Below are 20,544 nucleotides of genomic sequence, written 5' to 3'. Positions count from 1 at the left end.
GTGGTTGTGCTTACAGCCCAACACCGTGCAGGATGTTTTTCATTTGCCAGAGAACACCAAGATTGGCAAATTCGCCACTGGCGCCCTGTGCTCTTCACAGATGAAAGCAGGTTCACACTGAGCACGTGGCAGACGTGACAGAGTCTGGAGACGCCGTGGAGAACGTTCTGCTGCCTGCAACATCCTCCAGCATGACCGGTTTGGCGGTGGGTCAGTCATGGTGTGGGGTGGCATTTCTTTGGGGGGCCGCACAGCCCTCCATGTGCTCGCCAGGGGTAGCCTGACTGCCATTAGGTACCGAGATGAGATCCTCAGACCCCTTGTGGGACCATATGCTGGTGCGGTTGGCCCTGGGTTCCTCCTAATGCAAGACAATGCTAGACCTCATGTGGCTGGAGTGTGTCAGCAGTTCCTGCAAGAGGAAAGTATTGATGCTATGGACTGGCCCGCCCGTTCCCCAGACCTGAATTCAATTGAGCACATCTGGGACATCATGTCTCGCTCCATCCACCAACGTCACGTTGCACCACAGACTGTCCAGGAGTTGGCGGATGCTTTAGTCCAGGTCTGGGAGGAGATCCCTCAGGAGACCATCCGCCACCTCATCAGGAGCATGCCCAGGCGTTGTAGGGAGGTCATACAGGCACGTGGAGGCCACACACACTACTGAGCCTCATTTTGACTTGTTTTAAGAACATTACATCAAAGTTGGATCAGCCTGTAGTGTGGTTTTCCACTTTAATTTTGAGTGTGACTCCAAATCCAGACCTCCATCGGTTGATAAATTTGATTTCCATTGATAATTTGTGTGATTTTGTTGTCAGCACATTCAACTATGTAAAGAAAAAAGTATTTAATAAGAATATTTCATTCAGATCTAGGATGTGTTATTTTAGTGTTCCCTTTATTTTTTTGAGCAGTGTATTTTAAGCCATAACCAAGAATTGGTCCAGTCCCCTTTTCATTGCCACTTTTGTGTGTGTGTGAGAGAGCGAGAGAGAGCGAGAGATTTTAAACTTCCTCATTAGGTTGAGAACTACAGTAAATACACCAATTACAATCCAACCACCTCTGGTGAGCTAAGAAAATTATGATATATGCCCAAAATAATCAATTTTGTACTATCCAACCACTTAAATGCAGTATCAACTAAGGATAAAACAACCAGCAACTGCCTCTACCCAGTGCTGCTCATGTAGATTGTTTGAGCTACTAAGACCTACTCAGGCTATTTAAAGTAACCATAGACAATGAACAGCAATTATTTTCCATGTTTTATTTTCAAAATGTTTCATTACATAAGTTGGTCACAAAGTTGAAACAGTTGTTCATCAATTCATTAAAAAACAACAACAGTGAGTCTAGAGTAGAGGGCACTACTATCAAGTAGCTACCTGGATCACCCTGGGTAACTGCACATTCTGTTTCTTTTGATACATACTACTATCAAGCAAGATTAAAGTCACAAGTAAAACCTAACACTGCCTTACAGAGTGACTCTGTGAAACAGGTCAAAGACAAACACATAATCTGTCTGTCTGCCCACTGACAAAAGGCTGGTTGCATTAACATTGCCCTGGACTTATGGTAAGACTTAGGATAGAAGTCTAAGTTCACCTGTTGCATACAGTGTGGGTATCATAAGTCTGACTAACCTAATCACAACGCATCAGAGAAGACAATCAGAGACAGAGTCAGAGGGAATTATGTAATGAGGCACTAGGTGAAACCCAGGACAAACTGACAGGGGGTTGGAGAGAGGGGTGAAAGAGGAGGAGGGAGGGGAGGAAGAGGGATACTAATAATCTTCATGGTGGTAATCTTCCTCGTGACTCTGTGGCCGTAGTATGATGCTATGGTAGGTCTTGATGCAGGAGAGGGCAGTGGGTGGGATGAGGCGCCGGTCAATCAAGTTGTACTCCAGGTGAACGGAGACTAGGGGCGAGTCGTCGCTCAGGCGCGTGTCACACAGAGAGTTCAGAGGAACGTCCCTGCAAGGAGGAGAGAAAAACAGACAGACAGCTGGGCACTCAGTGACCACAGATAGAAAGACAGAATATTCAGACAAGACAGAAGGACCTTTGACCCGATCAAAGGAAATAGCAGAGAGAAAACAAAAATTACACAGTGAGATTCACAATAGATTTGGATGTGCCATTATGGTTAGAGACTGCATGTGGCTAACTGGCTATTTGTCTCTATTTTATTTCGAAAAAGAGTACAGTACTGTGCTCTTCTCAAAGTTGGTTTGTCTCCCAGTGGGAGGAAGAGGACAGAGAGAGGAACTTAATTACGTTAGATAACGTTGTAGCTGAGTTACCAGATAACTTCACAGTTGAGTTACCTGATAACATTGTGGTTGAGTTACCAGATAACATTGTGGTTGAGTAATTTGTTAACGCTGTGGTTGAGTTACCTGATAACATTGTGGTTGAGGCGGAGGAGCTGCAGGCTCTTGAGCTTCAGTAGCCCCCTGGGGATGGAGCAAAGCTGGTTGTGGTCCAGCAGGAGTTCAGTCAGAGTGTTGTACAGACCCAGGAAGGACACATTATCAATGCCGTCGTTGGCCAGCCTGTTGTGGGACAGGTGCAGGAGGTCCAGTCCCGGTTTCATGTGGCCAAACACGTAGCCAGGGATCCGCTCAATCTGGTTGTGGTGCAGGTGGAGCTGCTTAAGGCCCACAGGGAGGAAGGAGGGAACATGCACCAGCTTATTGTGCGACAGATCCAACGACTCCAACTTTCTGAAATGGTAGGGAAAATACAGGGAGATCTTTTGCTCAATATGTGAAAAGCTTGAAGACATGAATAGATAGAAGGTAATGAATGTACTGCATTATGTCTCCAATTGACAGAGATTTTCAATTTTAGATCTATATTACTAGTCCACCTTTCCTTTAGAAGGCTGGTTCAATGTTTCCCAATCATTCACCAGAGGGTTCCATCATATCCATCACATCTATGCAACGATTTTGTAGTTTAAAACCACTAAGAGCCAGCAGTCTCTCCCTTAGGTTCTGGAGACAGTCAAGCCCAATCATAAAGCTGGACTGAGTTTGCTGTTCCGCTGTGTAGCCAGCCACATCAGCACGTCCCGAAACAATCTCACGCTGCTTTTCCCTCCTCTTTTCCCTCCCCTTTCTTCAAATATGCAATGAAAATTGTGCCCTGCAAACATATTTTCCACTCATTATTGCCACTCAAACTGGGAGACTAACAAATGCACTGAGTGTCAGATGGATTACATCATTTCACATTTTGCTTCAGAATCCTGTATGCAATCATGTTTATATTCATACATTTTACTACATCGTTTGTCAAAAAATTATATTCAATACATTCATAAAGTAAATACAGAGGATCTGAAATACTGTATGTTTGCATTAATAGTCCCTTCAAGGTGGCGATCAAAACCAGAGTAGCAGTAATCAGTAATCATTGCACTGAACAACCTCCTAAATGCTGCAAAAGTAAGAATGGAGAGAGGTTGGGTTGTTGGGACTTACAACAGGTGTATCCAGGCCCTTGGTGCTATGCGGTCCTCCCGGATCTTGTTATAACTGAGGTCCAGAAACCTGAGGTTGACAGTCTTGTTAAGGATCCTCTCATGCACCTCTTCTATTCTGTTATCTGACAGGTGAAGTGTCTAGAAATACAAGTCGCAAAACACCTTTAGTATCCGTGTTTTTAGGGGGTTCAGGGGGACCTACCGTGTTGTGAAGGGGGTGAGGGGGACCTACCGTGTTGTTAAGGGGGTGAGGGAGACCTAACCAGTCTACACACTACAGATTGGAGTTTGTGGTATGTATGGACCTAGCTTGCAATTACAAAAAAACTATGCATGTTTAGTAAAACATCAAAAACCTCTGTCATGTTACTACATTATTGACGAGTCTGTGGACTACACCAAGACATATTTATTTTTTATTATATACAGTATATTTTGACTTTATTCAGACGGTGGGGAAATTAGGTGGGGAAGGCTGGACGCAAGGGTTGAACTCTGGTCTCCAGTGGGGAGTTGTATACGTGACATGTGCCGGGGAGTGTGACCACTACGTCATGGCTCTGCACCCAATAAGCATTTAAAATAAGGGAAAATAATTTAGCTTGATTGACCCAAATGTCTCAGAAAGTCATGCCTCCCCAAGCTAAACTCCTCTGTTGGATTGAGGCTACTTACTGCATGTCATTGGCTCACTAAAGTGGCATTACAGGCACCTTGTCCAATCACTGACCTGCAGGGTCGTAGGAAGCCCAGAGGGGATGGCCCGTAACTTGTTGTCCTCCAGTCGCAGATAGATGAGTTTCTTCAGGGGCCGGAAGGTCAAAGGTGACATATTCCCATCATGGAAGTGGTTATCCTCAAGCTCCAGTGTCAGTAGTTTGGACAAACCTGAGGAGAGCCACGTTTTCAAATCGCAACACGACAATATCAACATGTCAATAATATCTGATGTAGTTATTTGACTTATTTTCCAGATATTTGTTGCCAAATGGGCTATGCCAACAATGCTAAAGTACTGTTCTGCACATCCTATCAGAACAAATCTTTGTACACTCATTCACATACCTTTAAAGCTACTAGGTGTGAGGCCCAGGATCTTGTTGTCATTGATCTTCAGCTCCACCAGGGATGGCGGTAGAAACGAGGGGACTTTGGTCAGATTGTTGCCATCTAAATTCAGCCTCCTCAGCTTGGTCAGGGTCTGAAACAAGCCAAAAATCCACCCACCTTAGAACAGAAGGCGTGCTAGAACAGAAGGCGTGCTGTGATGTAACCAGTGTCCTTCTCTCTATTATGGCCAAGCACAAGAACTGCAATTTTACCTTACGCTTCTACTTTGCTGTTTAAGAGATATACCATCAATGTGTGTTTCATTTGGTACACGGCCTTATACCAGTGTAACTACCAGCTGAATAACCTACATAATTACTATACTCTGTAATAGGCTTGTAGGCTATGTACATAATTGTGTTTTTCAATGGCGCAGGAATAATAATTTAATTTCTCCAGCGATGGCTGTTCTCAGTGGGGATTTTATTGAATTCCACCCCGTCTTATTTATGAAGTTTCTCATAATGTGCTTTGTTATATAGTCTTTGTCAACTCTGAGATGTACTGCAAGCAGAGTAGTTGATAAACACTAATGTTCTCTCAAGGGAGTTTTTAGCACCGTGAGTTCTTGGCATCAAGGGACTATGACAACTGAGTGGGAACAGGTGAATGTTAGGACACCTTACCAAAAATTATTGTTCTGTTTTTAGTTGTGGCTTGTCTGTTGACCGACGATATTCCCCGATTTATTTCAACAGCTAAGTGAGATTCAACCTGATGGAGCCAGATTCGACTTCTGCTCTCATGCGCTACCTGGGAGACAGCAGCAGTCCTTGCAGTCCAACTACAAGATGGATCGTCTTGTTGAAACATTAGGCGCTACCTATAACTTAAATGACTATAACATGCACATACCTGTACTATTCTATAACAGGGTTTCCCAAACTTGGTCCTGAGGGCTACCCCTGAGTGCAAGTTTTGGTTTTTGCTCTAGCACTTACACAGCTGATTCAAATAACCAACTCATCATCAAGCTTTGATTATTTGAATCAGCTTTGTAATGCTAGAGCAAAAACCAAAACGTGCACCCAGGGGAGGGATCCAGGACCGAGTCTTGGAAACCCTGTTCTATACCACTAAACTGTGACATATATTCCATGTTAATATTCTTTCAGAACAGACCGAGAGGAATCCAGGCAATGCAGCATGAGAATGGTCAATAGAGCCCTTAGTAACATAAGGCTGAGATGTGTAGGTGGGTCTGGGAGCGCAGTAGAGGTCCAACTGGAACCAAAGACAAATATGTTGAGAAGAAATATGCTCCAAGACTCACCCGGAACAGGTCAGGGCTGATGGAGGAGTCGTCCAGCTTGTTCTTGCTCAGGTCCAGCCACTCCAGGTTGGGCAGCCCAGCCAGTGCCTGGTGAGGGATCTTACTGATCGTATTGTCTGATAAGAGAATAGAACACAAACTGACCCAGTCACCTCAAACAGAAAAACCTGGGCCCTCATGCTATTGGACCTGCATTAGTGTTTATGCAGTATCTTTGTGTGCAAACTATGTTTATATGCAACTGTGTATGCACCGCAAACCACATTTGATTGTATCGAAGCCATTATAGACAATGATAAATCCTTTGCCTTCACAAAATTCAAACTGATTAAACATTGCTTGACTATGCCAATTGTCCCTGTAAGTAACATGTGAGATCTCTGTATATCCTTACCTGCCAGATAGAGGGTCTTGACCCCCTGATCTGAGAGGATGGGGATGTGGGCCATGCCAGTGCTGCCACAGGTGATCAGAGACTCCAAGAGCAGGCAGCCAGCAGGGAGAGACTCCATGATGCTGTGTCTCCTGGGGAACGTGACCACAGGATGTCCTGGCCCCGGCGCCCTCACCACGGGTTTCCTAGTGGTGGCTGGTCTCCCTGTCGGTGCCACAACCGGGTGCCTGTTGGCCCGCATGGTGGGCTTTCCCATGGCCCTGATGATGTAATCGTCATCGTCGTCATCATCATCATGCTCACTGTGGTCGTGGTCATCGTGATCGTCATCATCGTCATCGTAGGGAAGGTATGGAAGGCTGACTTTGGTTATCTTCGGGTCACGCCTCTTGGCCACAGGGACATCAGCCCTCCTAACCTCTGTCTTCACTGCCACTTCCTGTTTCTTCACTGTTTCTTCTTGCTTCTTCTGGGTGGCCACGGGTTTTACAACATAGACATCACACACAAAATATATATATTTAAAATGATTCTGCATTTGGTGACTCATTGTCCTCACAAATATCCCTGTCAGCCAATTCTCAGTCATAAACGCAGGTTAGTATTTTTATCATGAATCTTGTCTTGGAGGCAGCTCTGCAAAGTGGTCGCTAGCTGGCACAGCCAAAGTCATAAAATATGATTTTAAACCTAACCTTAACCAGACTGCTAACCCTAAGTCCCGAAATCGCCCACTTCTGCCTCCAGGACAAGAATGACAATAAACGCCAACCTGCGTCATAAACAAAATTTAAAGCATTGTTAGTTCATTTGCCCTCTTTATATTCCCATGGGCCCCCACCACTTTCGCTGGAGTAACAGGCTGCTCCTCCTTCTGACTTCCTGCTCTCCTTTGGAAACTCTTCTTCCACTTTGGGATCCCCTCTTTGTCCTCTGCATTAGGGGAGGGCTTCTTGGCTTTGGGAGCCACTGTGTGCTGGTTGTTTGAACCTGAGGGAAAGGGCAATATATGTTAAATTCACATTTATACAGCATATGTACACATGTACAGTACCAGTCAAAAGGGCAATATATGTTAAATTCACATTTATACAGTATATGTACACATGTACAGTACCAGTCAAAAGTTGATACACCTACTCATTCCATGGCTTTTCTTTATTTTTACTATTTTCTACATTGTAGAATAATAGTGGACATCAAAACTATGAAATAACACATATGGAATCATGTAGTAACCAATAAAGTACTAAACAAATCAAAATATATTTTATATTTGAGATTCTTCAAAGTAGTCACCCTTTGCCACAATCGCTGTCGTGGTGGAAATGACCGGACCAAGGTGCAGCATGTTGAGAGTACATTTCTTTTATTGATAAATTTCGCCAACAAAACAAAGGAAACGACCATGAAGCTTACTTAGGCTATAATGCCACTAACAAAGACAACTACCCACAAATATAAAAGGAAAAAAATGCTGCCTAAGTATGATTCCCAATCAGAGACAACGATAGACAGCTGTCCCTGATTGAGAACCATACCCGGCCAAAACATAGAAACAAAGAACAGAGTTTCCCACCCGAGTCACACCCTGACCAACCAAACATAGAGAATAAAAAGATCTCTACGGTCAGGGCATGACAGCCTTGATGACAGCTTTGCAGACTTGACATTCTCTCAACCAGCTTTACTTGGAATGTTTTTCCAATAGTCTTAAAGGAGTTCCCACATATGCTGAGCACTTCTTGGCTGATTTTCCTTCACTCTGTGGTCCAACTCATCCCAAACCATCTCAATTGGGTTGAGGACAGATGATTGTGGAGGCCAGGTCATCTGATGCAGCACTCCATCACTCTCCTTCTTTGTCAAATAGCCCAGTTTCATCATAGCGCTCAATGGTTTTTGCAACTGCACTTGAAGAAACTTTAAAAGTTCTTGAAATTTTCCGCATTGACTGACCTTCATGTCTGAAAGTAATGATGGACTGTCGTTACTCTTTGCATATTTGAGCTGTTCTTGCCATAATATGGACTTTTTGTAACGGCTGTTGGAAGGAGTGGAGGACCAAGTTGCAGCGTGGTACATGTTCATCTTTATTATTGGAACTGAACACTGATTAGCCAAAATACCAAAGAGAATGAACACAAACCAAAACAGTTCTGTCTGGTGCAGAAAGACACAAAACAACTACCCACAAAACCCATGTGAGAAAAAGCTACCTAAGTATGGTTCTCAATCAGAGACAACGATAGACAACAGCCTCTGATTGAGAACCACAGGCCTAACAACAAAGAAATACAAAAATAGAAAATGAACATAGAATGCCCACCCTAGTCACACCCTGTGACACTTTTACCAAATAGGGCTATCTTCTGTATACCAACCCTACCTTGTCACAACACAACTGATTGGGTCAAACGCATTAAGAAGGAAAGAAATTCCACAAATTAACTTTTAACAAGGCACACCTGATAATTGAAATGCATTCCAGGTGACTATCTCATGAAGCTGCTTGAGACCATGTCAAGAGTGTGCAAAGCTGTCATCAAGGCAAAGCGTAGATATTTTGAAGAATCTCGAGTATAAAATATATATTGATATGTTTAACACTTTTTTGGTTACGACATGACTTCATATGTGTTATTTTATAGTTTTGATGTCTTCACTATTATTCTACAATGTAGAAAATAGCAAAAATAAAGAAAAACCCTTATATGAGTATGTGTGTCCAAACTTTTGGATGGTACTGTATGTATGTTCAATTCCATGCCCTGGTCAATTTGTACACTTTATGGCAGCATGGACCATTTCAACTAGAAGCTGCCATGAAATCTAATAACCACAAATAAGAGTATAATCGTTCAATAACAATCTACAACTTGAATGATGAACAATAGGAGTGAAGGCAGACGTACAAACTGGCCGCTGTGTAAATGCAGCTGCAGCTTACCGGCACAGGGAACAGGGTGACAGCTGACAGTTCCCATCTGACACTGGCACACAAGGCAGGGCTGAGGCGACCACATAGCCCTGTCAAACAGGGACATCCCATTCACCGAGCACTGCCCGCTGCGGCCTGCAATTGACAGACAGACACACACATACACACACAGACACACATAGCATTACTTACCTGCACGACACATGATCCACAGGTAAAGTACACACTGATATACAAGCCCCACACTCCAATTCAGTCTTAGAAAACTGAATGCAGTTCTTCGTGAAGCATTGTGGACCACCCTTGAATTGGGTAAATGCTATAATCACAAAAACTAGAAGCACTGTGCACATTTCCTCCATCTAACATTCCACCACCCTTTTCCAAAATCATGTTGAAAACTTACCGGGGAAAACAGCATCATTAGTATCATCTGGTTCAGATGAGTCAGTTGCTACCAGGGGTTTGGACCTCCTGAGCTTCTCTGCTCTCCTGCTGGACTTCCCACTGATTAGTGAGAATGCTGCGCATAGGCAGAGACATAGGAGCGCTAATCTGTTCATGGTCAACTTTGGACTCTCCTGGTCAGTCTTCCTTTGGACAACTGAGTGTGAGGAATCTTAACTCCTGAAGGACCTTTATATAGTCTCACCCCCAACAAATATTTTTTGGCCACACACCCCAAAAAAAAAACAAAGGTGAGAGGAGAGAGGAGTGGAGAGAGGAAGCAGAGGAGTGGGTGAAAAAATAAAAGGAAAACATTTTCAGGACAAAGACCCTCTTTCATTCCTTTTCAAGAACCACCTCTTTCGTCTCCGCCCCTAGCACCTTGTATACCTAACAAACCAATAGAGGAGGTCCAGTCAGAGACGGCTTATCAAATTACTGTGATGTCAACCAGCGGAGTGCTTTCTGACAGCCCAAACAGACATTCCCATTCCCATTGGCCACAGGCCAGAGGAGGTATAGCCCGCTGTACAGTATGGCCATGAAAGAAGAAAAAAATTATCTCTCAAAGCCCAGCTGGAATGAAAGGCTGCTTTGAGTCCAACACCCCCACAACCCAGCCCCACCACCAACCACTACCAGCCAACAGGACAGGGAGACACAGAGACCACACTCCTGAGAAATTTTTGGATTTTTTTTCCTCTGGTTTGTGACCCTGCTTGACTGCACAGTTTCCCCCCTGTAATGTCCCCAGGGCCTTGCCTCTCCTCTGTTTACACACAATGCGTGTAACTAAGACAACCACAATGTATGTCGACAATGTCAATTAATGTTTCCCGATATAGTAAGTTTAATATACATGAACACTTAACCTTATCTCTGGGAGTGGGATATGGTTGCAGCAACACTTACTGCATTCTGGGCCACATCTATCACTGGCCCCCTACCACTATTTCTCCCAGTATGACCCCTGTTTGTATTTCATGTCTAATTTCTTAAACATTTTTCAAAACCCCATCCAAATTGTCCAACTCCTACTCGATTGTGGTGTCCACATCCTGTTAGTGAGATTTAAAAAGGTGTGCCTGACACCAACCACTCAGAGAGAGTAAATACCAAACACTCCTACATCATCCTGCTTTTAGAAACAGACACCTGCTGACCTGCTGCCTGGCCAACCAGGAACAAAACAGACTGAGTATGCAATCCTAATGAGTAATCTGAGCATACGCCATAGATACTTATAGGATCAGATTTACTCAACGATTGCACTAGTTCAAAGTTTGCTAATGGGCCTGTATTCATAAAGAATCTTAGGAGTGCTGATCTAGGACCAAGTCTCCCCTTTCAAAAAGGCTAAACTGATCCTAGATCAGCGATATTACTCTGAGACGGTTTATGAATATGTGCCCCAAAATTTACTGGTAAATGTCAATAAAAGATTGTGAAAATTAACAACCTTACTGCAAGTATAGAAAACAAAGGTGCAAACTTTGCACTGGCGCAAATTCTTAATAAATCTGTCCTTGTGCCTTTCAATGCACTGCATGGTCTGAGAATTCAGAAATCTTGAATATTTTCACAATGCCTTTTTACTAAGAAGGTGATTGGCTAAGAGGCTGACCTCAATATACCCTTGACAGCAAAACACAGGTTATTTGAGTCCATGTGAGAATCAAGTCTGGTTTGTAACACAATTCATTTACTACTGTTTTTATTGTTTTTTTAGAACATTTGTCTAAATATAAATTATGCTTTAATAAGTACCTAAACCTATGTGCAGTATCTGTTGCAACAATAAAGAAATTACATAATTCCAGACACAAAATAACATGTGGCTAAGTAAAGTGCTCAAAGTAACTGAATTCATCCATCCCCATTATAAATCCTGACAAACCTCAGGTTATTCTAGAGAGTAGTGTGGTGTGAGAGGAAGTCACATTTGCCACCCACCTTTCAAAATAGTATTTTTACTCATGGCCTGGTATAGCACTTTCAGAAATGAAAGAAACCTGAAACCTCACTACATGCAAAGAAATGATGTTCACATCAGGCATGGAGTACCAGTCAAAAGTTTGGACACACCTACTCATTTAAGTTTTTTTGTTTTTTTTGTAAACTATTTTCTACATTGTAGAATAGTGAAGACATCAAAACTATGAAATAACACATGGAATCATGTAGTAACCAAAAAAGTGTTAAACATATCAAAATATATTTGACATTCTTCAAAGGAGCCATCCTTTGCCTTGATGACGGCTTTGAACACTGTTGGCATTCTCTCAACCAGTTTCATGAGATAGTCACCTGGAATGCATTTCAAATAACAGGTGTGCCTTGTTAAAAGATAATTTGTGGAATTTCTTTCCTTCTTAATGCGTTTGACCCAATCAGTTGTGTTGTGACAAGGTAGGGTTGGTATACAGAAGATAGCCCTATTTGGTAAAAGTCCATATTATGGCAAGAACAGCTCAAATAAGCAAAGAGAAATGACAGTCCATCATTACTTTAAGACATGAAGGTCAGTCAAGGCGGAAAATTTCAAGAACTTTTAAAGTTTCTTTAAGTGCAGTCGCAAAAACCATCAAGAGCTACTGTATGATGAAACTGGGCTTTCATGAGGACCGCCACAGGAAAGGAAGACCCAGAGTTACCTCTGCTGCAGAGAATACGTTCATTAGAGTTACCAGCCTCAGAAATTGCATCCCAAATAAATGCTTCACAGAGTTCAAGTAACATACATATCTCAACATCAACTGTTCAGAGGAGGCTGCGTGAATGAGGCCTTCATGGTCGATTGTTGCAAAGAAACCACTACTAAAGGACACCAATAAGAAGAAGAGACTTGCTTAGGCCAAGAAACACGAGCAATGTCCATTAAACCGGTGGAAATCTGTTTTTTGGTCTGACGAGTCCAAATTTGAGATTTTTATTTCCAACCCCCGTTTCTTTGTGGGACGCGGAGTAGGTGAACGGATTATCTCCACATGTGGAGTTCCCACCGTGAAGCACGGAGGAGGAGGTGTGATGTGTGGGGGTGCTTTGCTGGCGACACTGTCTATGATTTATTTAGAATTCAAGGCACACTTAACCAGCATGGCTACCAAAGTATTCTGCAGCGATATGCCATCCCATCTGGTTTGCGCTTAGTGGTACTATCATTTGTTTTCAACAGGACAATGACCCAACACACCTCCAGGCTGTATAAGGGCTATTTGACCAAGAAGGAGAGTGATGGAGTGTTGCATCAGATGACCTGGCCTCCACAATCACCCGACCTCAACCCAATTGAGTTGGACCGCAGAGTGAAGGAAAAGCAGCAAGTGCTCAGCATACAAGTGCTCAGCATATGTGGGAACTCCTTCAAGACGGTTGGAAAAGCATTCAATGTGAAGCTGGTTGAGAGAATGCCAAGAGCGTGCAAAGCTGTTATCAAGGTAAAGGGTGGCTACTTTGAAGAATCTCAAATATAAAATATATTTTAATTTGTTTAACAGTGTTTTGGTTACTACATGATTCCATATGTGTCATTTCATAGTTTTGATGTCTTCACTATTATTCTACAATGTAGAAAATTGTAAAAGAAAATTAAGAAAACCTACCCTGGAATGAGTAGGTGTGTCCAAACGTTGACTGGTACTGTATATTCACACTTCATGAAATGAAACAACTAACTGACAGAGTTTGCCTCGGTGCAGATTGTGGTCACCTATCACCATAAAAATCTGATGATTATTTATGGTCTGTATATTTTAGGTCTGCATAAGAGATTTGACCTTTGACCTGGGGCCTGTAATACAGCTGGCAGACAATGGCAGGGACTGTCTTTGTTTCCAGCAGTACAGTAGATGAAGAGGAAAGATGTATCACTGTGCCATATCCCCAAAACATATTCTCTCTCTCGCTCTCTCTCTCTCTCTTTGACAGCTGAGATGTTGGTGCACACTATTTCCAATCAAGGACACAAACCATCCAAAATAGCTTTACTGTATCTATGTATCTATTGTCATAATGACTTCCCATGCCCATTTCACCCCCCGATTGGCAGGGCATTCACTTCCTCTTCCTTTGCTGATTTCAGAAGTTCGCTGTATAAAGTATTTGTAGCTAAAAATATTATACATCCATAGACCTATCAAGAATATAGGGAACGTGCAGACCAATACACTCCAGCGTTCATGTGATTGCTTTTGAATATTCTTTAAAAACTACAAAATATGAAGAGTTTAAACAATTAAAATTAAATGTACATTTGATGCTTCTGTGTTGACTTTGGGGACATTAATACAGCTTATGATAGGCAGGGCTTCAATATTGCAGCCCTCCACTTAGGCCCAACTGTAGTTTAAACCCCCTCTTAACATCATAAAGACTATTTGTACTGTATACACTTCATACACAGTGTTCACTACTATCTCCATAGTCAAATGAAAGATAAAGGTGCAAGTACAACACATAATAAGTACAGTATCCCTGCAAAAGACACTGATTGGAATTCATTTCTCTCCCCACAGACCAGTGTGGAGAGGCCACCAAATCCCCAACAAAACCCCAAATCTTGTATTTGAAAGATACTTATTTAGCTAAGAAATTGAGCTTATGTCAAAAACAACCACATTGGCATAAAGCAAACAATTGTACTGATTTGACATCCTTAAAAAAAAGGTGTTCCTACTTGGTATCATTTTCGCTCTAGGTCTAGCTTGGAGACAATACATGTCACCAATTTAGCTGCTGCGGCCTAGGCTCTCTTATTGTTGGACCATCTCTGTTCTTCATCTATTTATAGTTATCGTTCTCTCTCTTGTGATGAGAACAGTGGGATGACGCAGAGAGGGGGTTCAGAAGTTTTTTTAACACCACATGCCCTTAACAATAAAGGCTGGGGCAGGTGTTGCTTCTATCCTTTGTCCTGTGTCTGAGGCATTTGTGGGAGTATCATTGTGTTCCAATGACAGAAACAGAGACAAAGGCAGGCCAGCAGCCATGGATGATGTATACAAAGCAGCGGTGAGTACAGATACAGGGACAAAACCTGCAGGGTGGTAGTTAGGTGGTAGTTAGGTGACACAGGGGGCTGCTAGATAGTTTATGTCGAGCACAGTTAGAATCGATTAGGAGTCTTCATCTGATGTACTAAGTAGGAAGGAGGGTCATGATCTCAAACTTCCCTCATTGGTGTACCTGGGTGTACTGTGACTGGACGAGCCAAAAACAAGGCACAGTTATGAAATCACATGCCTTTTCTTTGGGGTTTGTTGGCTCAGGTTGTGGAGGGGGTAGCCTAGCCGTTAAGAGCATTGGGCCAGTCACTGAAAGGTCGTGGTTCGAATCACCCGAGCCGACTAGGTGAAAAATCGGTCGATGTGCTCTTGACCAAGGCACTTAACCCTTATTGCTTATGTAAGTTGCTCTGGATAAGAACGTCTGCAAAATGTAAATAACATCCTGTCATGACTGTGGTGTTATGTTTAACAAATTTCACACAATTTTCACACTTTATGCTCCAGTTCACATTGTATTGACTGTGCACACTCTCTGGACACAAGCCAAAGGTGAATAGAGGTTAACGGTCCCTGAGGAAAGCCATCTCTAGCTGCTTGACTGAAATAGACATTGATGACATTAAGAAGCCCTAATCCGCTTCCAAGAGCTGTGAGAAGCGAGAAATGGGTTTACCAATCAACCTCTATTTGAGATATATTTCACAAGAGCTACCGGGTTGTAAATTATGATTTCAGTATCCCCAAGGTACCTTTGATTGGTAGTCACATTTCGAAATGTTCCCACATTAGCGTTGACTGGTCAAAGGTAAATGCAGTAATATTGAGTGTCAAGCAGGGTTGGGGAGTAACAGATTACAAGTAAGGGATTACAAAAAAAATGGTAACTGAAAGCCGTTAAATTACCAGCAAAAATATCAGATTATCGGATTACAGATACTTTTGAAAACTAGATGATTCAATTGATGATCACTTTCAAATTCAGAAAGGATGTTTGCGAGAATTTTTTTATTGACACTTCTCTGTTTTCTCAATGACATTCAAATCAGCATTGAAAAAAGGCATACATTTAAGTTTGTTCCACCTGAGCGAGTGTGACCACAAGTCAGAGACCACTATGAGGACACAAAATGTGTTTGAACGATCGAGGGAAAAGAGCAGGAATAGGCTTTTGTAGGCTACAGTCCAAGCAATGTCTTCCAATGGTGCGACTGCTGTTGGCATCCAAAGATTATCCAACTTGAATAAACGCTTGGAGGCAGTGGCGGATTTTGGTATGGGCGACATCGGTAGCTGCCCAGGGCGGCATCTTGCCAGGGGTGGCATGGGGCGCCCACACATTTTTTGGAATGGTGACATTTACGCGCTTGGTTTTCTTTTGCTCATTGCACATCATGCCAATGATATAATGTCACCGTGTGGGACTGTGGGTCAATTAACCTTGGTCGGAGTAGGCGGCCTGATTCTAGTTTGTGAGCTAGGCAGGCTACTGCCTGGGAAGGTCTCCCACTCAGAAGTACGAGATGGGGAGGAGGGAGGGAGAGGTTGACCTCAGGTCTCCCCACTGGAAGCCCGAGGTAGGTGGAGCGAAGAAATCTATCAAATAGCACACCTCTAACTTTGTTCAGTACTAATGCAATTAGTAAAATCTGTCACACTACGAAATGCTACAAAATAAACCACAATTCATTCATAATATTGTGAATATATAGTTTCACAGACATATTGTTGCTTTTTTTTCTGGTTTGTGCAAAATATTTAAGAATAATATAAAACCAGTCTGCACACCATCAAGGTGAATTGGTTTAGTCTTGACTCTTGGTTGACAGTGTTGGGGGATGGGTAATGTATGCTTGAGTGCCAAATCAACACAAATGGATAAGAAAAGGTCTAAGCCATCAGGAGGCCAGTTTAGGAAAAATAAGAAAGAAGAAGAGGAGAAATGCACAAAAGATAAAGGTATGCAGCTATGTCATCTCTTTATGAGTATAAAATGATGCATGTAATGAAATAGGCTTGTATAGCACTTGTCTTTGTTAGCCTATGTGCTATGTTGCTTGCTATGCTATTACAAATAGGGCGACAATATTCATTTTTCTGTCCAACTAGCTTACATAACATTAGATATAATTTCACACAGTTTCATCATGACAACGTGTGTAGCCTGTAGCCAAACGATTACAACCTAATTAGCACATTATTGATTTGGTTAACTTTCATTGAGGTGACATCATAAAGGTTTTCTGTGATTGCATTGACTAGTTCCTGAGCTCAGTAAGGGGAATTGCCAATGCTGTTGGCTAACTTATAAGATGTCTATATTATGCTGATATTTTGTACTTTTTGTGATATATTGAGTCTTTTGGGGTGTCTTATGCCTAGAATTAGCCAAGGAGGTCATAGTGTTCATTTGGTTCCTATTCTGAAAGTTTGATAAATTGTGCATAATGACATGTATATTTAATTGTGCAACAAATGTATTTAGGGTGTCAGACTCATATACTGTAATTCAATGCAAATTCAGTGGTACTTATGAAATATTTTGGAGCACCCTCTGGGACTGGCCAGGAGGAGGAGCCATCTACATCCTTAGCCACACAGGCCTCTTTAGAAATTATCTCTGCGCCTCAGGATGAGGAGCCATCTATCTCCTCAGCCTCACAGGTGTCTTCACAAATGTTGTCTGAGCCTGAGGATGAGTACCTTAACCATGTCCAAAAAGGGACCTCGAGTCACACCACCAGCTACCTTGGCCACCAAATACAGAATGAACTCATTGATTTGTTGAGCAGCAAGGTCATTTCAATAATGGCGAGTGACATCAAACTGGCGAGAAATTGCCAAATTGCCAAGAATCTGAAGATCCCGTACAACGCTGTGTACTACTCCCTTCACAGAATAGCCTTTTAAAATTATAAAGTGTGATGGTTGAGTGATGGTTGCTGATAGTGGGCCTCTGTATGCCTATGTAGATATTCCATAAAAAATCTGCCATTTCCAGCTACAATAATAATTTACAACAATGTCTCCACTGTATTTTTGATCAATTTGATGATATTTTAATGGACAATTTTTTTTTGCTTTTCTTTAAAAAAACAAGGACATTTCTAAGTGACCCCAAACTTTTGAACGGTAGTATATATCCATTAATTCTTGAAGTGCCTCATGAGCTTAGTTCAACTGCTACACTCCAAGAGAACCCAAAACATAAGCTTGTTTTTCTCCAATGTTTGTAAACATTGTAAATGTAACATGGTTAAAACAATCATTTTGATATCATGGATGGTCAGTCCTTTAATCCATAGCTCTGTCTATTAATCTGAGAGTGATTACATTTCTCCAGATCCATCCCTCAGCTTTTTATCAAAACAAAGGCGGGGTGTAAGTTTTGTTATTGTTTCATCTGTGGATTTGCCCTTTAAACAGCTGCATATTAACAAGATAGCAAAGTGTCACCAACATAAAGGTAAACAATAGTCCAAAAGTAAATGCAGCATATGGCAATCATTTTTTCACATGGAAATAGCACTTTTCAGTAGTATTCAAAGCATGCCATTCATTTTTTCAACTTGAATCAATGAGCCCAATCAGTCCTCCATGACATCAAAAATCATAAACAACAGAGTAGGGCTGGCTAACAAATCCTTAGGTTTGGGGTTATGCTCAGGTAAAACAATATGGCTAATCTATACTTCCATATTTCCACATCCTATTCTTGAAGATCAAGGCATATACATTTTTATTGGAATGACTGGAATTCTGATAGACTTTGGTTTTTAATGTAAAGACAAAATGTTATTGTATTATTATTATATGTAGTAGAAAGCGATGGGTTAGAAGAAGCCCACATAACTTACCCATAAAATAAAATCCATATATGGCCAGCTATGTAAACTTTAACCTGCAAGTAATCTAAAAGTAACTGAATGTAATCAGACTGTTACTGAGTTTGGGTAATCCAAAAGTTACGTTACTGATTACAATTTTAGACAGGTAACTAGTAACGTAACAGATTACATTTATAAAGTAACCTACCCAACCCTGGTGTCAAAGACCCAACTAAACATGGTCATGCAATAGGAAAAGCACACCATGTGAAAGTGTCATTCAACACTCCTTTTATAGAGAGTAATTGAGAAGTACCAGCAGAGCTTTTCTGAATGTCTTGACCATTATTGTCCAATTTAGAAAAGGACATTGTCATTCTAACATAATTGTTAGCAGAGTTCAGTGTATGAATAAATGATCTCACCACAAGAGTTTAAAGTCAATGGAAATTTAACATTGTATCTTTTGAATAAGCAACTTACAAGTACCAAGATTCACCAAGGTTAAACACAAAGTTAGTCATGTTCTAATGAGCCCAGATATTCTGAAAAAGTTAATTCAATTTGAATTACCCCTGTGTTAGCACAACAGAAAGCATGTTGTCATGTCAATATGATCATTTGAGCTCATCATTATCTTCTCTGAGGACCCCGGAGAACGTGCTGTGTGTTTACATGGGATTTCTGGCATTTCTCTGCCTGAACACAATAAAACAAAGGACAGTTAGGAGGAAGAAGAGTGTCGACAGCTTTCGGCTCAAACAAATGGCTGTCAGTGGAGTCGGTGCCAGAGCCCCCCATCGCCACCCGACAAGAATAGTAGGTGAAGAAAGCAGCGTAACATTTCAGTCAGACTGCACCAGGGGTAGGTGGCTGTGCTCGACAGGTTTTGGGTTCAAGGAGAGGGAGAAGGTGCTGGGGTACTAATGGAATGCATTACATACTGCGAGGGCTAGGGGCTGACTGCGGATCAAGGTGAAGAGAGACAAGAAAATGAGGAAATGACCACCAATGGCCTCCAGTGTGGTCCATCTATGAGTGGTTTGTCAAATAATAAATGACAAGAGGCCAACCAACCTGCATAATTTAGGCACATAAAGTAGGTTAAAATGAGTTCTAAAACACTATAACTGCATTTGCTCCACTATTCCCTTCAGGTTGAGAACTTAACAGAAGAGCAGAAAAATGGTGAGCCTTGCTTTTTGTACACAATAATCCCATGACATTCTTCTTTACCTTTGCACCATTCATATCTATGTAGAAACACTAGTAATACCCATAAGCACCATTAAATCTGCTTCTCACCACTATGTTCCCACAGAGTTCAAGGCAGCCTTTGACATTGCATGTCAGGATGCGGAGGACGGCTGCATCAGCACAAAGGAGTTCGGGAAGGTGATGAGGACGCTCTGGCAGATCAACCCAACCCCTGAGGAGCTGCAGACGAGGTGGATGAGGATGGTGCGTCACCATGGCTGCAAACTTATTAACACTCAATACTACACACACAATATTACTGTACATCCCTTATACTAGCATGCTAACAGATACCCATAAACCTTGGCTTACAAAACTACCTCTAACTTCCGTCATACTGGACACAGAGACATAAAGATGGTATCCACTAGTTCATCTGACGCTGGGGATGTAGAGAAGAGGCCTACATTGCCAAATTCCTGAAGTATACCTTTAACCTCAGGCAAAATCATTAGGTCAAGTAGCCTGAGGGGGTGGTTCATACATAGTTTTCAGACTGGTCTGAAATGTTACTTTGGAACTCACATTACTATGTTTCAACATTAAGACACCATGTTACAGCTGCTGTGTGTGTGTGTGTGTGTGTGTGTGTGTGTGTGTGTGTGTGTGTGTGTGTGTGTGTGTGTGTGTGTGTGTGTGTGTGTGTGTGTGTGTGTGTGTGTGTGTTTACAGGGAGTGGGACAGTAGGCTTTGATGAGTTCCTAGTCATGATGGTGCGTTGCATGAATGAGGAAAGCAAAGGGAAACCGGAGGAAGAGTTGGCTGAACTTTTCCGCATGTTTGAC

The 20,544-nt window shown here is 42.1% G+C and overlaps 1 protein-coding gene across 2 annotated transcripts; it reads right to left on the bottom strand.

The window, feature by feature from the left end:
- Positions 1-1,261: 1,261 nt before the first annotated feature.
- On the bottom strand, positions 1,262-9,943 carry LOC112216065 (extracellular matrix protein 2). Of its 2 annotated transcripts, none has more exons than XM_024375700.2 (10): positions 9,632-9,943; positions 9,235-9,360; positions 7,126-7,274; positions 6,285-6,750; positions 5,891-6,006; positions 4,573-4,708; positions 4,238-4,395; positions 3,506-3,645; positions 2,417-2,743; positions 1,262-1,991 (listed from the first exon to the last, which is right to left on the bottom strand). In XM_024375700.2, exons 1-10 carry the CDS (start codon positions 9,786-9,788, stop codon positions 1,799-1,801), a joined length of 1,968 nt encoding a protein of 655 aa, XP_024231468.1. In that variant the 5' UTR covers positions 9,789-9,943; the 3' UTR covers positions 1,262-1,798. The 2 variants fall into 2 exon arrangements, with proteins under 2 accessions (XP_024231468.1, XP_024231467.1); XM_024375699.2 differs by having other exon boundaries at positions 6,285-6,753; positions 9,632-9,942.
- Between the last annotated feature and the right edge of the window lie 10,601 nt (positions 9,944-20,544).

This window comes from Oncorhynchus tshawytscha, linkage group LG16, assembly GCF_018296145.1.
Source record: "Oncorhynchus tshawytscha isolate Ot180627B linkage group LG16, Otsh_v2.0, whole genome shotgun sequence".
Taxonomy (NCBI): Eukaryota; Metazoa; Chordata; class Actinopteri; order Salmoniformes; family Salmonidae; genus Oncorhynchus; species Oncorhynchus tshawytscha.
This window is presented reverse-complemented; position numbering and strand designations above follow the sequence as displayed.

What these genes read in the sequence shown, in the direction of transcription:
- LOC112216065 (XM_024375699.2), bottom strand. Translation starts at nt 9,788, where the DNA reads ATGAACAGATTAGCGCTCCTATGTCTCTGCCTATGCGCAGCATTCTCA. An exon ending in CAAGACCCTCTATCTGGCAG is followed by an intron (nt 6,007 to 6,284) that starts GTAAGGATATAC and finishes TTCTCTTATCAG; the next exon opens with ACAATACGATCAGTAAGATC. An exon ending in CACACCTAGTAGCTTTAAAG is followed by an intron (nt 4,396 to 4,572) that starts GTATGTGAATGA and finishes GGCTCTCCTCAG; the next exon opens with GTTTGTCCAAACTACTGACA.